Source organism: Thunnus maccoyii, chromosome 3 (genome assembly GCF_910596095.1).
Source record: "Thunnus maccoyii chromosome 3, fThuMac1.1, whole genome shotgun sequence".
Lineage (NCBI taxonomy): Eukaryota > Metazoa > Chordata > Actinopteri > Scombriformes > Scombridae > Thunnus > Thunnus maccoyii.
Window position 1 is genome coordinate 26,949,449 of NC_056535.1, and position 19,969 is coordinate 26,969,417.

Below are 19,969 nucleotides of genomic sequence, written 5' to 3' on the forward strand. Positions count from 1 at the left end.
TTCTGTTTAATTAGTATAGTAAGGCCAACCCCAAAACACCGTTATCAGTTATGTAAAATTATCTCCACCAAGTCTTTTGGATAAAAGACTTGGTTCACTTATATGAACAGACGTGCTGTAAGCTTTTACAAGGTTTTTATCACAGCGCTATGACAGAATAATAATTTGAATAGGAGAAACAGTGTTTTTTTTTTATCTTGGTTATAAAAAGTCATTTTTTGTCAGTTATCAGAATTGCATGTTGAGTTGTGAACCCAATCGGGAGAAAAAAAACAACCAATCTGGCAACACTGTTTATGTGGACTATTTATTCTTTAGAAAATGGTTCCAAAGAAACCTGCTCCCAGTGAGATCTGTTGATTGTCCAGAGTAACTGTGACTTTGTTACCAGTAAGACACATTGTTGGATTTTTCTATATAATTCCCCAATGTTGTGAGCCCCATACAAAATATCATTCGCCTCCATTGTACTACAGAGAAGGCAGATATCTCACAACCAAAGCTATCTGCAGGGCTAGAAAGCAGTAATCGAGAAAATATACAGTAAATGTTTTGGTTATTTGGTTGAACCATCCTGTATACAGTATGTACCTTGATCTGGGGCTGAGAATTGTTAGTGCCAGTGCCAAGTCTGAGAAACCTTGCGTGCCAACTTGGTACTTCACAGTTTTTGATACTCTGTTCTATGGTATTATGATCGCTATCAATAAAGCATTGAAGTTCGATACCCATCAATGCCCTAACCTATCTTAGATGACTTTTAAGCCAAAGCTTAAGTCATACATCTTTCCACAGTCACAAGGGAATACAGTTAAGCTCCATATCTGCATACATATGTACGCACTTAAATACATTATATAAACAGCAAAAACATTTCTGGCTGGAAGACTCATAGGTAGTCTGGCAGTCCAAACCATGTGGCTGCTTTTTTGATTCACAGAAACTATTTTTCAGAAAGCCACCAAGAGACCCTCTATCCCTCAGCACCTAATTCCCGCAATCCCTCAAACTCTGTCAGCCTTTTGCCAATTAGGAGAGCTGCACATTCAGTTTCTGACTGTTCCCCTGCAGATTCCCCAGCTGTAAATGGTAGTTATAGCCAATATGGCTTCATGATGGGAGTGAGCAGTTAATCCCTGCAGATACACAAACACACCTCCACGGTCTAATCAGCATGGGCAGTTTTCACCTTTGATGAAATTTCTCTGTCACTTCTCCGCTCTGTGTGTAATATCCTAGCATGATGCCGCCACATTGTTCACCCATTCACAGTGTGGGGGGTCGGTCTAGACAAATGCGTCATCGCAATCTGTGTGGAAGGCTGAATTGGAATTAGACTGCATAGCACATAAATATACATGAATCAGAGACTTGATGGCAGTTAAAACATGAAGCAACAAGGTCTGGCATATAGCTGTGTTGCACTTTAGTTCTTTTCCCTGCTGACGTAATCTGGATGTCCTGTCATAAACACTGCAGGGATGTATTTTGTGCTGTCTTCTTTATTACTTGCATTGTTATAAATGGCTTCCTGTGTCTTCTCAGTCAGCAGGATTAGAGCCCAGGATTAAGATTCTGCACGGTGAGCGAGTGGGTGTGCAGGGAGCGAGGCGAGTTATTGGAATTGCCATCATTATCCTCTGGATATCTCATCATGAAGTTCTCACCTCAGTGCTCCTTCAGCTGCACTGTACACTGCACTTGCTGAATGCACACAGCTGCAGGACATTAAATGTACAGATGTTCAAGAAGTTTCACTTTTTGTTGAACTACTGTGGCACTCTTTTTTTCTCTCATTTTCTTCTGTACATTATCTAAAACTTTCTCTTAAGCAAAATCTTAGTTTGGCTTTATAGGATGCTGCAGGTTAATTGCACAAGCCAGGATGACCCATATCCATATAGCAAGATATGGTATGTATAGTGCATTGCATGTTGTATGTTTTGCACTGAGGGAGGGCTGCTTTTGTCCTCTAAAGTAGTGGATCTCAACCTGGCGGTCAGGACTCTCATGAAGGGTGGCAAGATTTTCCCCTTTTTTCTTACTGTTTAATTATGGATATTTTTACTTTTCAGGCCTTAAAACACTACTGAAATGAAACATTCTAGAGAGGACTATAACTCTTGAGCTGCTCACAAGTCATAGATGTGTAACCTGTGACAAGAGTTGCATGTAGGTGTTGCTTTGTATTACATGGTCACATGCAAAAGGATTGGAAACCAGCACTCTCACAGGAAAACCAATATTTTTTCTAAATCTGCTGTTAGTCTGTGAATACCTGGCCATAGTCAGACTGGTGTTGTTTTTGATTAGTTTCAGCAAAGCAGTTTTGTGTTTGATAGCAGAACCATTTCCAGATGTTCCAAACATCACCGGTAAGTGCCAGGTGTTGTCAGTCCTTCAGAATGACAGATGAAGAAGGGCTTATTTATAGGCTCACCATTTTGCACCAGCATTCAACAATCGTATTGTCATAAGTTTGACATAGAATAACTTTCCTCACTGACAGTGACCTCAACAGATATAATTCAGTATAGCCCCATGTTCACAAACTAGTTATATAGCACATATGTTTATCAGTGATTGAAAGCATTAAGCCCTACCCTTTCTTGAAGGGTCTTTGAAAAGCATCACAAATGTTTAACTGAAGCAGGTGAGACAAGGTAAAAGTCATTCCACCCAAATCACAAAAAAACATATTCTGTCTTACCCTTACCAGTGTGTAGCCATGCAGATAGTTTTTTTTTGCACAATTTTTCACTATTCGATTCCGAAACTTTTTCCACCTCATTACAATCAAGGTGAAGGTCACTTTTTTACATTACATTTGAAAAACTCAAAACGTACAAGTGTTTCCAGAAACAAGGTCCCATTACTCAGAATAATCCAAAGACCTCACATTGGTAAAAGGTCAGATATGTCAAAACCCACCATGAAACAAGAAACATTCTTTAAAACTAAACTATTTCTACAGCAATATCACCCGGACAAATACCTGAAGTATGTGTTGTAAGTGATAGATGTGATGGAATCACTTTGCAGGACTGTTGAGTAACGGGACGCTGTAGTTGAATAAGGGTGTGTGTATGTGTGTGTAAGAAGTGAAACGTATGTATGCGTCGTGCTCTCTTAGCACAGTGCACTTTCATAAGATGCCCCGTTGCCCCCAGGATGCTCTTTGCTCACTCAACAATAAAATGCATGGTATTGGAGGCGATGGAGTGGCATTTCAGGCGGCACGGAAATGACGACCTTCGCCTTCCACAAGAAGCCACGATGATAAAAGAGAAAGTGGAAGAGGAGTTTTCGCCTGGAGAGTAGAATTAGGCGGTGAGCTGCACCTTTTGTTCACTGCTGAGTTTTTGTATGATGACAAACAAATCCAGATTGTCTTGTCTTTTAGTCCAGACCTTGGGCAGTTACTTTTAATGACAGCAAACTGTAATGATCTCCAGAGCAGAGGAGTAGAGCATGCTGAGTGACACACGAATTCTCTCTCTCCGCTTTGGCACATACACCGTCTTGCTCTCTTTAGCTTTCTTCCTCTGCAAAATCTGGCGAGGCAGCTGCTGTCTGAAAACAACGAGGATAGCACATCTCATCACCACAGCAACAATTACGGTTCTATTTCAAGCTTATCTTTGCCTGCGTGTGCATGTGGTTGAATTAATAATATGATCCTTCTCTGTCAATCTGTCAGTCACTTAAACGCCTCACAGAGAGAGAAACAGAGGAACAGTGAGGCAGAGATTTCCCTGATTCCCTTCTTCTGCTCTGCGATGGCCTGCATTAACGAGCACTTTGTAGTTTGACTCCTATCTGCCGCCGTTGAGGAAGATGACTACGATAGCCCACATTTCTCTCATCATTCCCTGACGGCTGGCAGGATTAATGGCAAAGCCGCAGACTATGACACTCGACAGCCATCTTGGGTTGAGGATGACTCAGCCCTTTTTGCTCATTGTAGACTCATTAAACATCAAAAGGAATGCCTGATGAGCTTGGTAGTTGCAATAATGCACAGAATTTGTTACGCAGTAATGAGTAAACAGTATTTAAAGCGGTCCTTATTGGAGCCTGTTTCAGGTTACTGCTGCATTTCCCACTTGGAGTGTCTGCTAGCAGGTTTCCCAGTGCACGTTGTGAGATACTTGTGTTTACTTGTGCCTCGGTGTGACATTTTAAAGGGAAAAACAGACTGTGCCATTAGGTCTGAGGAAGATGTAAGTGTTGGTGAGAGATTAGGAACCACGCTTTTTGTCTCATGTTCTTGAGCGACTGAGCATGTTGGTTTGCTTCCACCTCATTTCGGTGGCTAATACATTCCCTTTCTTACCGTTTTCTCCGCTCTCAATAATTGAATACGTCTGGACGAGTCCTTGCTCCACAAAAAAAACATGACTTCACTTTTATGGAGACATGATTTGACAACAAGCTTGGGATTAGACGGACCCTCTCACAAGCCGAGAGCAACGCGGCTCACTTGAGTCACACTTGTTTTTTAGATATAACTTGAAAACTCATTTCTCTCTAGAAGAAACAGTGTTTACATGCATTTGTGCCAGATGTAGTTTTGCATGTGAAACAGGTAAGCGTGGAGAGCAGTGGGGGAATAAGGAATGCATGAATACACCAGTGGATACTAAACTGAGAGGGAATAAAGCCAGGTTGGAACAAAAGCTGAATAAATCTAAATCATTTGGGAGCAATAAAAAAAACAACTAAGAGTACTCTGATGCCACGAAGGCTGTCAAGGTTCAGTTTAGGGAGATTATTCAGAGATCAAAACAACTTTTAAGTACAAAATGGACAGATTTTTGACAGGCAAAACAAAAACTAGTGGTGCTTATTGATCAAACATGTCAATCAAATTGAAAATGTTCAAAAGCTTGTCTACTAATATAATTTAGTGGGAGAGGCTGTTTTATTTTGAGTCTAATACCTCTGGCTGTGGCAAAGTTTAACTTGGCAATGTTTAATGTCAGTCCACCACTTTGGTCCAGACAGCACTATCTCAACATCTATCAGATGGATTACCAAGAAATTTTGTACAGACATTCATGCTTCCCAGAGGATGAATTTACTGACTTTGGACTTTCCTTCCAGTGCACCATGAGTTTAACATTTAGTGTTCTTTTCTGAAATGTCTCCACTATTGGATGGATGACATTTTGTACAATTAGCAAATGTCAGCATGCTAACACCCTAAAGCAGTGATTCTCAACCAGCGGCCGTGGCCCACAGGTGGGCCTCACAGTGCCATCTAGTGGGCCACGGCAGCAGTGGTATATATATATATATATATATATATATATATATATATATTTTTTTTTTTTTTTTTTTAATCTAAATTTGCTCAAGAATTCACATGAGTAAGAAATGTCAAATTAAAATGCATAATTGCAATAACCAGTTACATTTGAATATTACCACGCAGATCATGACAGATCATTAGGTAGAGACAAACATGTTTTGCCACTGTTAGCTAGCCTGCTAGCTTTCTCTGTAGATCCTGCTTCAGAAGACATGGCTCTATCCATTCTGTTGGAAAATGAACTGAGCTATCAGCAGACAGCAGCCTGAAGCTTCAGCTCACACAAGTTGACCTTGCTTCACTCTGGATACTGGCTGCCAGTCAATATCCCTCTGTCAAAATGGGCAATCAAATTTCTGTTGCCTTTAAGCACTTTTTTATGTGAGTCAGGGTTTCCATTGTGACTGTCACAAAGGCAAGGAACAAACTGAAAGCAACTTTGAATGCCACTCTGTGTGTCAGCCTCTTACCCATCCCACCATGACTTGATCTTATTGTTTCCCAGAAACAAGCCCAACCGTCTCGCTGAGGGTAAGCAGAATATTTATTTTGGTCATTACAGCTGACAGTGGCATAACACATATTTACAGCCCAGTGTTTTTGTCATGTTGTGTTTTTTCTTTTTTTTGGGAGGGGGGGGGGGGGTTCATTTATTTGGGCAGGTAGTCCTCGGATTTTTATTAACAAGCAGAAGTGGGGCTTAAGTTCCAAAAGGTTGAGAACCCCTGCCCTAAAGTAAGATGGTCAACATGGCAAACATGTCTGCTAAACATCAGCTTGCTGTGCTTGGAGCTGAATGCTAGGAGAAGTCCAAGGAGTCCAAAAATTTAAAAATGCCCTTTTATATGAGTCTTTGAACTCTGAATGTGAAATTCATGCATTTATATATATATATATATATATATATATATATATATATATATATAGTGCCCTCGAAATTTTCCACAGTAGAATGAAAAAATACTTTGTGCTAGCAGTCCCACAATGCAATGTGTCGCCTTTGATATGAAAATTAAGTCAAATTCAAACTATTAAACAAGTATTTTATGCCTTTTATGTTCTTGATAATGTCATCTGGATTCTTTTGTTTCAATTTTTTCCAACTATTGTCACATGCTGATAAAAATTCAATTGATCAACATGTCAGGGAGGACTGTGAGCTGTGAGTCACTGGGGTCGCAATTTATTTTACGGTAGAAATAATTTGTTCTTCATTAGAAAGTAAACAAACACAATTATACCCTATTTAGACACCATACACCTATATTATGCTGTTATTAGAAACCGCATATAATGAATACCATATTAGGCCCAAAATATACTAAACTTAGACACAATTATACCAAATTATACTCTAATTAGAAACCAAATAGGAGATCCTAATACACAATTAGACACCATTTTACAAGATCAAAGTCTGATTAGAAATCAAATACAATGCCAAAATGTGCTAGTTAGATGCTATTCTACCCTTACAACCAAATTATGCTGTAATTAGACACCGCATTTAATGCAACCAACATGGGCCTATGATAGCTTAATGAGACAGCACAGGCTGTAATTAGACAAATTTAATGTCATATTATATTTATAATAGACAAAACACTGAGAGCTCAGAGGACAATACATTTAATTGGCCTTTATTTAACTTAGTTTCACTTTTTTATAGAGACATTAAAAACTATGCCGTAACCCAAAGTCAAACCACACCTGGTCACATCTGGTCACTACTTCACATGCCCCTCGTAGCCTGGATGTTCTCTGGAGTCCTGTGGAGTTTGTAGGTAGTAATACATAGCCTAATACATGCTTCCTCGATGCTCTACTCTCATACCAGTTAAGACATCAGACCATTTAATGCCATGTCACTATCCAATCCCAGTAACATTAAGCTATTGAAGCTACCAACACATTGGATCTAATATTTCCCACTATTAGACCCTTATTAGACTTTCTTAAAGGGTAATTTGCAACACATTACAACAGAACTGTACGGTTAACCAAAGTAAAATCACATATGTAACCCTAACCCAAAGCACATATTAAAGCATTTAGTATTACTAGACGAAAATGGTTGTTCGTGTTTTATGGTTCACTGGGTCTGGTGTTTCACAGCGGGGACGCTGGGCTGTTCCACCTTGTCATTCGCATGTGAATGAGCAAATAATGTGAACTGATTTATGATGCAATGGTAGCAAAATATTTGTTAATTGAGGAGTATAATGTAAGACTCATGCTAAGTTAATTTTTGATAGTAAATTGAAGTCTTCAAATTTGATCAGTGTCATCTAAAGTTCCTTTGCAATGCAAAGTTATCAAAACTGTGACTTTTCATGGAACACCGTTGCCCTGGCAACGCAATGAATTTTGATGTTTCGTCGTGAAACAGGAAGCTGTTGTAACACGTGTTTGTGTATGTACATTGTCCAATCTGGTCCATATTTCTCATGCTTTCTCATGAGTCCCAGCCTGAACACATCTACATGTCAATTTTGAGTCATAGTCATAACACCACCTACTGACAACAGGAAGTCTGCCTTATTTGACAAACATCACCTTATTTACTTGAAATTTACATAGTGTGGTCTACACATAATATACTGCTACATGACATATAATTAGTGGGTGTTCTCTAGCACCATATTGTGGACACAGGAAGTGGTATTTAACTCCTTCGTGCAACATCTGATAAGAGTCCAGGCCTGAAGACATCAACATGCCAATTTTGAGTCATAAGTCATAACACCACCTACTGACAACAGGAAGTCTGCCTTATCTGACAAACATCACCTGATTTACTTGAAATTTAAATAGTGTGGTCCACACATAATATACAGCTACATGACATGTGGTATTTAACTCCTTCGTGCAACATCTGATAAGAGTCCAGGCCTGAAGACATCAACATGCCTGCAATAAAAGCCCTTCGACTGCAGTGGTCCCCAACGTGCACAAAGGTGTGAGGGCTCGATCATCACTGCTTGCAGCTTTAATATGACATTAAATTTGTCTAATTACAGCCTGTGCTGTCTCATTAAGCTATCATAGGCCCATGTTGGTAGCATTAAATGTGGTGTCTAATTACAGCATAATTTGGTAGTAAGGATAGAATAGCATCTAACTAGCATATTTTGGATCTGAAATGGCATTGTATTTGATTTCTAATTGGACTATGATCTTGTAAAATGATGTCTAATTGTATATTAGGATCTCCTAATTGGTTTCTAATGAGAGTATAATTTGGTATAATTGTGTCTAAGTTTAGAATATTTTGGGTCTATTAAGGCATTATATGCAGTTTCTAATTACAGCATAATTTAGATGTATGGTGTCTAATTAGGGTATAACTGTGTTTATTTACTGTCTAATAAAGAACATGTTATTTCTAGTTTTGGTCTTATTTGATACAAAGTACGGTTTATTACGTCTTATTAGTGTACCGTAAAATAAAGTGCAACCATAACTGTTACTCTCACGCACACGCAGCCAGGGAGAGCAAAGTTTAAGATTTTGCTATCGATGTGTTGCAAACTTTGGTTCGATGGATAAATGTTCTCTTATTTTGAGGTTTTGCAGACATGTTGTCTGAGCCAGATGCTAAGTAAGGACCCACATGGGGCGTAATGTGTTTGTGTATGTGTGTTTTGTGTATCTGTGTCTGTGAGTTAATTCTCCAGCTGTCTCATTCTGCACAGGCCACATTAAAGATAGAACAGAGGCATGGACCATAGACTGCTCATTAAAGAGAGAGTGAAAGAAGAAATGTGAAATGGAGAGGAGCCAGACTGTAGACAATTATGAGGCAGCAAAAAAAAAAAAAGAGACAGCTAGAACTGGAGTCTAAAGATTTGAGAAATACGCAAAAACAGCGCAAAATAGAGCAACAACATGACTCAGCACCTGCAGGGCATCACTCCTCCTTCTCGTTCTTTCCTCCTCCTTCCTTTATCTTCCTTCTCGTCCTGTCTCTCTGGTAGCATGGCTCCTTGATTCCCTTCACATTATCACAGTGGCTCTGGCACTCCTGCTGTTCATGCTGCTGTTAATTCGTCTCCCCCCCCCCCACCTCTCCAGTTCTGCTGAGATGGGCTAATCTGGCCTTTACTTTACAGGAGGAAGGTCATCTTCCATCTCCTGAGTGGTGATGGACAGAGAGGAGGGTGTGGAGAGCAGAGGGGAGCATCTGGTTGGTTAACTTTAATGCAGAGTCCGATGTCTCCCTTTGTACTTGTGAGATCAGTGGGCTGGAGATGTGTCATGCTATGATCATACGAGAAAATATTTGTAGTCTTTATTGTCGGGCTGGAGGGGAGGGCTCTGACCTTTGCACAGTGTTGGTGGAAAGGGATTTAAGCCTTTTCTCCTTTTTAGTATGAAAATAAATACTAATTTCCTGCTTAAAATATTTGACTTGACTAAAATAGAATTGTGTACGCCATTTGGAGACTGGAGTAATATTGTAATTAAATGCGCAACAGTACCACAACACTTTTGTCTACACACTATCTTCACACTGCCCTTTTGTGTCTCTCCTCCTGACGAAGACACACGTTCAAAAATAATTAAACCTTGCCTTGGAATACTTTTAATTTGTTGGAGTCATGCCAACATTCCAAACACAAATCTAATCACCTTGCGGGAGTTTTTTATTTTGTCTTGTTTTTTTCTCTCCCTTTTAGTTCATCCTTTTAAGCTGCTTAGACTTCTGTCCCAGCGCAGGCACACTGCTAAAATGAGGTGAAATGAAGTGTGTACAGAGAGGTTTGGGCGTGTGAGACCACTGCCTGTTTAACTTTGCATAGCCCTGTAGCCAGTCAGCCAAGCAGACAGACTGGAAACACAACTATACACTCCTGTAATGCAGAATGCTCCAGTCATAGTAACACCCCACATTCCAGTTATATAAGTGAAGAGAATTCATCTGATGGTACTGCATGAGGTGTGAGATTATAAGACAGGCTTATGGCACACCACTCACACTCTTTGCTTCTGTCAGCGGAGTCACCAAGATGCCCCTTGATCCCAGTCTCACGTACAGCTGTCTGAAAAATTGAGAGGAGGCCCTGCTGTAAACCTGCCGCTCAAAGGTGCCCTGAGGCAATTTTGTCCCCTAAAAATGGCCACAGGAAGCTACAAGGTTAGGGCAGGTTGGAGGAGGTGGAGTGGGGAGTCTGTGCTGTCGGGCCAGGAGAGCGATGAGAGGAGCAAAACCAGAGGTCTTGCAGGTGTTAGTGCCTTAGCAGGCCCAGTTTGACTTAGTGCCACAGGGGAAGAGGAGAGCCTGATGAAGAGGATGTTGGTGACCTGTCATACATCACATGATGGATGGGGAGGGAGGCCAGGATTGGGGGGCTAAAGTAGCATGTGTCTGCCTGGGAGTGTTGGTAAAGCAGAGCATCAGGGAAGGGGATTTAAAAAGCAGTGTGTGAGAAACACCTCAGGATAAAATCTCCTGTATAAATGTAGAGAATGCAGGAAACAGGACACATGCAAGGCAGAAGTGGCCATAAACATTAAAAATGTTGCTGCCATGTCGGATAATACTTTTCTCTGCTCAGATAAAAGGTGCTTGTGTTATTTTACATTCCGTATTTCTTTAGCTATTGACAAAAACAAATCTAAAACAGACAAAAAGAACAATAGTTTCCCCCCCTCCCCATAAACACAATATTCCACACAGCTTGACAGTATATTCATTCTGTATTAGCTTGTTCTGACTCTTCCTTGAAGCCAGTGGGGGGTGATATGGATAAAATCCCCTATCATAGTATTTGTACTTTTATATTACAGTGGTGACATATGCTGTGGTATAACACATTTTCTAGTTTTCGACTAATAAATCAAAGTAAATACCTGACAAAGTCGAGGCACATCTCTACATAGATGCAAAAATCACATAAAAATCCAATATTGCTATTAATCAGTCCTGCTTATTTGCAACTTTGGCCTCAATGGTCCACTACACAGAGATATGAAAGAGAAGACTATTACTGTATGAACGTAAAGGACGTATATCACCCACCACTAATTGGAGCTATTTTCACTGAGTGAAATATTCAAACCCAAGACTCTGTTTTCATTATAAACACATTTCCCCACAGTTCAGCCTGACACACTTGATATCTCCTGGAGAATTTACAATAATGTTACGTGGGTATGTGGTTGCACAGTTTAAGTTTGTTATCACTGACCCATTGGTGGGTCAATGAGACCTAAGGGTTTAATAAGTGATGAGTTTGTATATAACCGGTTATTTCTCATGGTAATTAACAAAGCAAAGTATTACCTTTTTATAAGAAAATTTTGACAGTGCTGCTCCTCCACTTCACTTCCACTACACAGTGAAGATCTTTAAAGCATACTGTCTGTTGCATTCCAGCAACTGTCTGGAGGTCCCATGTGTATCTATTAGAGAGGGAAAAGAAAGGAGGGTGTTCAGTCACATAAATGTGTTGCATAGCAAAAACAGAGATTGCGGATTCCTGTATATGTGTAGCATGCGTGTGCAGCTGTGACTTTCTATGCGTCTTTGGGCAAAATGTGTAGAATTCCTGTCTCGTTGTCTCTATATGAGATGACCCAGTGCACTGAGAAAGGTGTCAGGGTACAGCTCTAGACCCGATGACGTATTCCCTATTCAGAGGATTGTTAATTAAGTGACAGTCAGACAACAGAGATAATGACCTCCCAGTGGACGTCCCGCATGCCAGGGGGAGAATGTCTCAGAATGAAATGTTGCAATAGACACCAGGCGTTTGCTCACATTTCACTGTGCTTGGAAAAAGACCCATTAAGAAGAAACAAAGAATTTCTATACATAGCCATGCCCTTTCAAAGGAATAGTTCAACATTTTGGGAAATATGCTCACTCACTCTCTTGGCGAGATGAGAAGATCGATACCTACTCTCATATTTGTTTGCCAAATGTGAGAGTGAAGCTACCACCAGTAGCAGGTTAGCTTAGTTTAGCACAAAGACTGGAAACAGCAAGCCTGGCTCTGTCCAAAAGTAACAAAAGCCGACCACCAACATCTTTAAAGCTCACTAATTAATATATTATATCTCACCTTTTTAATCTGTATGAAAACTAAAGTGTAAAAATGTCAGGTTGCTGTAACTTGGCTGAAATGCTTCCTATGCTTTAACTCTCTCCAAAAAAGCAAAAAAGTGAATTTATCAAAATGTGTTTCTTGTGTTTCTTGGTTACTCACACTACAGTAGTAGTAGTTTTGTATCATCAGACTACTGCTAACATGCAATCCAGTGATTGATAGATAGATTTGTACCTATAAGATAACATAATTGCACAAACTCTTACATTTTTAATCGACTGAGGCAATTTTAAACCTCTCCTATGTGAGTTCTTACTTACTGACTACATTAAACTTCACTAGAATGAAATGAACATCACTAATGTAACTGATGGTAATCTCTGTACTTCAGTTTAAAAGTGACAGTCTTACGGTCTTACGTAATCATTGTAACAGTGAATGAGTCTGCTTTTTTCTTATAATAACATGTTGGATTCTGAAATTCACAGACTAAATATTTTCAAAGAGACAGATGCGTGACATTTGCTTGTGTGTGAGAGAGAAAGAGAGTTACGTGTTGAGCTTGAAGTGTTAATCTAACTCTGTGGCTTCTGAGTGAGGTGTTGGTCTAAGTGAGGATGTTAGCAGCCTGCCGCTTCGCTAGGGGTGCTAGGCACAGCTTCCGTCCCCGCAGATATTTTTTCTGAGCCTCCAGTTTTTGAAAAGAGTGAGGTTTTTTTGGGGGGGGCATACTGCTGATGCAAGGTGAAATGGTAACACGGTGCTGAATGATTCCTCTGGGTGACCTTGCTCTTTTCTGACACATCCCCGTCAGCCTTCACTTCATGCAAAAATGACAAGGTAGCAGAGATCAGAGGAGAGCAGAGGACCTTTTATATGAGTTGAGTATAAAGCAACAGCTTAAATTTAAGGGGATCCATCCGTTTGATTAGACTACTGTCTCCCAGATTGGAGGAAGCCTGAGAAGAAAGCTTCTGATATAACTTTCAGGAAATAAATTGCAGACAGTATTTTGACTGCAGTATAGTGGAATTAAATTAATCATGACAACATCTGACACAGTAAAAGCTGAGAGAAGAGAGGAAATAAGAGACGTTATTTCAAAGGGAGGAACTGTCTGGACAAAATTTTCTCTCAACTCAATCGTGAAAAGACATTTGCTGTACTGCATGTTCATCTTCCTGGCTGGCTTTGGAGAAATGCACTACAACTGAGTGGATTGCTGAAGGGACACAATAGAGCCCATTGAACCCCCATCACAGAGAAATGAGGCCTGCTACAATAGCAGCGTTATCTGTGGGGAGGAGGAATGAGGAACTTCTCTGATGTGACAGCCTCACTAACAGTCTCTGACAGGACCCAGGAAGCCACAAAGACCACACTGTAGCACTGTACTTGTACCGCAACAAACAGATCAGAGCACTGTGTGTCTATGTGCATTCTTTTTTTTTTTTTTCTTTTATTTATCCAGTGAAGTATGAATGAGCCTGCTTGCTCTACTGTCTTACAGTCAGTCCCATTTACACCTGGTGGCTCCACTGTACAGCCACAAATACTGACTGCAGAGGACTGTTTGCTACTGACCGGTGAGGCATGATGTTGCATGAGTGTGTGTGTGTGGGGAAAAAAAGATACAGAAAGCTACTGTAAGAATATTCTATTCTTTCATCATGAAAGAGTGAGTTTCATCATCACAAATTCAAAGTTTTTAGCCCACAGTTAAGAGTTCAATATGTAGAGCAATATTTGATGGGATTGGCTCGTGCTCAGAGACAGTTTGAGAACAAGAAAAGATCAAAAACATGTCAAGTCAAGTTTATTTGCGAAGCCCAAAATCACACACAAAGTCTAGATGAGCTTTACAGGCCCACAACATCAAAGATTCCCGACCGAGCGAGCTCAAGCTCTCAAAGAAGACAAGCAAAAATATTAAAAAGAAAAATAAATCTTAAAGAATACAAAACTGGAAAATATCTCAGGGAGGAAATTCAAAGAGCAAAAATCAGGTCATCAGGGAAAAAGGCATCGAAATGATTTTTACAAAAACCCGCCAGCATGGCATGTGTTAATTTCTGAATCAGATTTTTAGCCCTACCCTCCTCCTCTCCCTCGGCTTCTGGCTCAGGATTTGCCAGTCCTGATTTGTCTACCTCTAATTTGAGGCTGAAATATCTGCATCCATGTGAAAAGTCAAACAAAGGCAGCAAAAAGGCCACACTCAATCATGTTTTTTTACTGGTTTTATCTGACATACGCTTAATCTTGATGTTCTTGTGGTTGCAATAGGCTGTTGTCGACAGCAAATACTGCAGTGCGTTCCTCAAAACATCATGAAGATCACTGGAAAGCTAATTTCACATTAGCAGATAGGGGTACTTAGTCTTATGTAATCTCTACAGAGACAAGTTGGTGATGTTACACATATTTTATTTATTTACTGTGGGTTTAAATACTCCAAAAAAGTGCATTTTGTTACTTTATGACAAGGATATTTTACCAATCTGACGCTGACTTTGTTGAAATCCCCCTATGGGCAATATGTCACAGGCCTTCAGGAAGCATATGGACGACATGTAGTTGAAACGGCCTTGTTTCCCTATAAATTCCTGTGTGTGTGTGCAAGCAGGATTTGAACAAAAAGGATATTCTGGGACAGTTTTGAGATGGAGTTGCCAGATTGGGCCTTGGTTCCCCAGTCTCAGTCTGTTTGTGTGCTAGACCAGCTGTGATGCAGCCCTCTTTGGAGAGGCAGACGGAGCACATGCAACCTTTATTCTGAAAAGGCAAGCCCGCCGGGATGATGGCTCCTAAAACTGCGTCAGATGGCAGCAAGGCCTTTGGACATGAGGGGCATTTTGATGCGAGTCAACAACAGCTTCCAAAACTTGGAACATGAGCACGTTTAGAACACAAAATAATAGGATCACTGTGCTGTCACAACAACGACCTGTGTTGGTTTCCGTCGCGAGTGGAGAAGGAAAAGAGGATTTGAGGGTTGAGAAAGCTTGCCGAAATATTCCCAGTGCTCATCATTATTCTATCACCCCTCCATAGTCAAGTACATCACCCCTCTCTATGAGCACATACAGTACATCTACAGTAGCAAGATCTCATCTTTAGTCCTGCTGATTGGTATTCATAGCTATGCAGAAAGGAGTCATGCTGAGCAGAGTTTGGTATGTGTGCGCAACATAGAGGGAGAGAGAGACAGACAGAGAATAGGAGAGAGAAATGGGGGGAAAAAATGATTATTTCTCTGAAGCAAACTGTTTCAAAGCCTGCTCTCCCCCTTCTGTCAAGAGATGAGGCTCACGCTGAAGCTGAGGGCAGGCAGACACCGAAGATCTCTTCCTGTTTTCCAAACTCCTCATCATGTTCTTTCAGAGAAAAACTTTTTTTTTTCCCTGCTTGTGTATGACGAGTCTGAAGTCTTCCTCTGCCTCAAACTTTGCATGAACTTCCTTTATTTTTACAAAGACTTCTGGGAGTTGAGAGCAAAGGCGAAATCTTTTCAGATTTTTCTCTTCTTTCCTTTTGAGGTTGTGGCATTGCACATCTTTGGTGAAAAGTTTTTGAGGCTTGTGTGAGGATGTTGAAACTGTAAAGACACTGGAGCGTGAACATGACATCCATCATCTGTCACTTAGCAGTTTGGATTTCAGATTTGTTCCTTCAGACGAATGGAGGCAACAATGACAATGGATTCAGCTCAGTCCAGTTTGTTCTTGGTATTTTTTACCGAGCAGTCTTCACTCAGTATGGAAAAATAATCAGAAAAGCATTCTAGTACATCATTGCACTACATTTTTAGGTGTTTCTAGGCCAAACATCCTAGTGTAACCTCTCTTGTACCATAAATCTCCATTTACCCTTAATGACTGAAGTGGATTTAACAGAAGAGATCAGAGTTGAAAAATCTGTTTAACCTTCGTCCTCCCCCCCCTCAGCTACAATCTCCTCTCAGTGATCAAACTGGAATTAAAAGGTAGATCAACAAGGCTCTCAGCTGGAAATAACATGTGGTCGTATATCGTTGTCTACATATAGGCATGTGTTGCCGCTATGAGTGATATTCTGTGTTGGAGCTAAGAATAGGCACCTTGTGTTTACCTCAACCACTGTGAGTTTTGAGTTTATCCAAAGGGCTTTGAGGCTTTATCCAGTCAGGAAGGTGCTACAGAGTAAACCAGTGTCACACAATCTGAAAAGAATCCACTTCTACCCAGAGGAATACATTTTGATTAGAATGGTGATGGTTTTAACACTAATGACCATCATTATTTTGGTAATTCGCCTTTTATATCCCTTGTATGTGACATGTGGCCTGTATTCTATAGTATGACTTAATTGTATCTCCTTTATATAAAATTACCCCACAAGAAAACAGCATGGTACTTTGAAATTATGTAAAATTTCTGTTGAATCCTGCAGAAAGGAATCCATGATATGATAATAACAACTCAGTGTCAACTTTGTGCTGCTACATGTCACTTGCATTGATTTCCTTTTACACATAAACCCTTCAGAGAGAGCACCACCATGTTTTTATTGACCCTCCCTGCCTCTGCCTCTGTTGTTGCAGGTAAAGTATTGAACACGGACCTGCGCCACTACCTCAGTCTGCAGTTTCAGAAGGGCTCGCTGGACCACAAGCTCCAACAGATCATACGGGACAACCTCTACCTACGCACCATTCCCTGTAGGTACACCACGCAGGATGGCATACGTAACATCTCATTCACTGCACTCAAAAGCACCTGCAAGCACAAAGCCAACCAGGAATGTACAATATAACCTACTTTCAATGCATATATGCTTTTATCTGAAGCACGTTACAGGAACAATGAGGATGTTCTGTATGCGTCACCCAGCTGGAACCCACTAGAAGGCCTAATGTGTTACCTCTCTACACAGAACCGTATACACACACACACTGCATTCAAGCATTGTCATCCTCTCACAGCTATCTGTCACACACTCACACACACACACATACACACACACACACACACACATACACTTTAATGTAACCATAGCAACCTCACCAAGGACATCTCTCTAATCCCCATGCAACTTATTTACTTCTGCACCGTATCATCACAGTGATCAAAGTCATATTCTTTCCATAAATAACCCTGCCTTTTCCCTCTGCTGCTCTGCTTTCCCTTGCTGACATTCTGCTCAGCGGGGTCGTCACCAACTGTTATTCTTTGCTGAAATCAGTAACGGAGTGGTAAATAAAACGTCGGTACAGTAGGCTGCCAACATGCACTGCAATGAACAGCAGCCGTTTACATTTTCAGACTAATGGTAATTCATACATAATGAGAATGCATATTGATTGCCACATTTTCTCAAATATTAATATTGCAAAAGAGCTGTTGATCTCAAGGTCTTTAATTACCGCTTAAAATAGCACCGTACATCATTGTATAGAGTGGAGATGTTTCATGAATCACCAGTATTTTGTCGGGCAAAAACCTTGTATGTGTGAAATTTCACTTTCCAGGAGCACAGGAAATAAAAGCAGCACATTTTTAGCTTGATGGCCTTGTATTTTTTTTTTTTTTTAGATTATTCAAAGGGTTTCATAAGCTTGAATGTTGTAATCCTTTAAGTGAAAGCCTTACAATTACCAAAATTAGAGCGACAAGGCTGTTAGTACAGCAAAGGTGCAAATTAATATCCTGATTATGGTTTGTGTGGGTTGCAGTAATGTAGGTTATTTGCCACAGTGGTGCAAATGCCTTCAAATTTAGAAATACAGATTTATTTTCATGAAAAGGCTTTTATTCATATAAAATACATCTGACTGCTGCTACTATAATTTACACACTGGATTTCCATTTATATACAAAGATGATTATCAACTTAAGACGAAAAATTCTATTTCACTTACTATAAAGGAGGAAAAGCGAACTAAATTCATGTGGTTTCCTCTGTAGTGATGCTTCTTGATGTTTAACAAGAAAAAAGACAGCATTTTTAAAGCACTAGATGACATATGGAATTGAAATTGTAGGAACAGAAGACGTGACTATGACACAGCATCTGTAATTCTGAAACTGCAATGATGTTCAGGCAGATATATTGGCCTAAATATTTACCACGTCTTGTTGAAGACTGACTCTGCTCAGAGGAGCACCATAATTGAGTGTAGTCAAGGTTTTAGTCACATGCAGAGCGACTGTTCCTGAGGCGATGACAGACTCTTAGGCACAGCACTGTCACAAACAAGCAGCATCTCTTCTCTCTAACCCCAAGGGGCTGGAAGTTGCTCTGTCTTGTTCAGAGAGGACTTGCATGCACAAGTGTGAAATTTTTCAGGAAGTAAGCTGCTTACCTTTCATGTATATTTAATTTCTTGGTTTTCATTTTTCGTCTTGGAGGGGCAGAAATATCTTTCCCACCACCACCACCACCGCTTCTTTTTTTTTTTCCTTTGCTTTTTCCCCTCTTTCTTTGTTTCATTGTCTATTTCTGTCATCTTGTCTTTTCCTCCTTTCACTCAGTCTCCCTCTTTCTTTCATATACCTGAAAATCTGAGTGTTTCCTAGGTGGTTACATTCCACTTGAATTGTTATTGAATTTATCTTTTTTAAACCTCAGTTGCACTTGGGAGCATCTCAGGTCAGTAACAGTGGATGGAGAGAAGATGATAGAAGATGATATACAGTTTTATAAAACTCATGACATCAGTGACTCCTCTCAACTTGTCATTCTCACCTACTCTTTCCTCCACAGACACACATACAGACATGCACACTCGCACTGCTTTCTGTCGCCCACGTTCAACTGTACATACGCCCTGATCTTAAATACCACAGCGAACACGGCTTTCTTTTTTTTTTCATGTACAATAGTGGCGGTCATTGAGGTTTTGCCCGTCGCCACCATTCATCATCAGCAACCAGTGGGCTCGCTGCACGAGTCTGACTCTCTAATCCCCTGCTTGAATTACTGTCTTAATGAGCAGGAGACCAGGACTCGCACAGTGACGACACCTCCATCATTCACTTGCTCGCTTTTCAGTCTCTCATCCCTCAACCTCTCTCTTTCACTTTCCCTTTTTCTCTGTTTCAATTACCCTTGCCTGTCTTTTTTTTTTTTTTAACTCTGTTTACTCAGTTTTCCTCTCTTTTTGCAGCTTTCTTCATATTTACAGGTGGATTTTCCTTACATAATCAATATAAACACGCAAAAAGTTTGAATAAGAAAAACATTCGAAGTGTTGTTTTTAACTGGGTTGACCACTATAATAACCACTAAACAAAACACATGGAGTAATCGCATAAATATGCAATTCTGTTGTATTGTTTAAATAAAAAATCGAATCTACAACCTAATGTTTGCACTTTCCAATATAAGGTAAATTGATAGAGGAAGGTTCGTGTATAGACTTCTCTTGATTCAAAGCAAATGTGGGTTCCAGACTGAGCCCTACAGTACCATTAGCATATAACTATAAGTTATCTAAACATCAGCTCCATTTGGGAGCATTAACTCACTGTGCAGGTGCTTTTCTTCAAGAATTGTGAATTACAAAAACCCAAAAGAATGCAATCTACATGTATTTCCATTTTGTACATGTACAGTAATTTAC

The 19,969-nt window shown here is 40.2% G+C and overlaps 1 protein-coding gene across 4 annotated transcripts in view; it reads left to right on the forward strand.

Annotated features, from left to right (window-relative positions):
* LOC121894358 (membrane-associated guanylate kinase, WW and PDZ domain-containing protein 3-like) overlaps nt 1–19,969 on the forward strand; it is a 127,370-nt gene that overhangs the window by 63,852 nt on the left and 43,549 nt on the right. For all 4 annotated transcript variants that reach the window (XM_042406899.1, XM_042406901.1, XM_042406902.1 and 1 more), the window contains exon 2: nt 16,949–17,065. In XM_042406899.1, the coding sequence (XP_042262833.1) occupies nt 16,949–17,065 (117 nt within the window). The remainder of the gene's footprint in view (nt 1–16,948; nt 17,066–19,969) is intronic.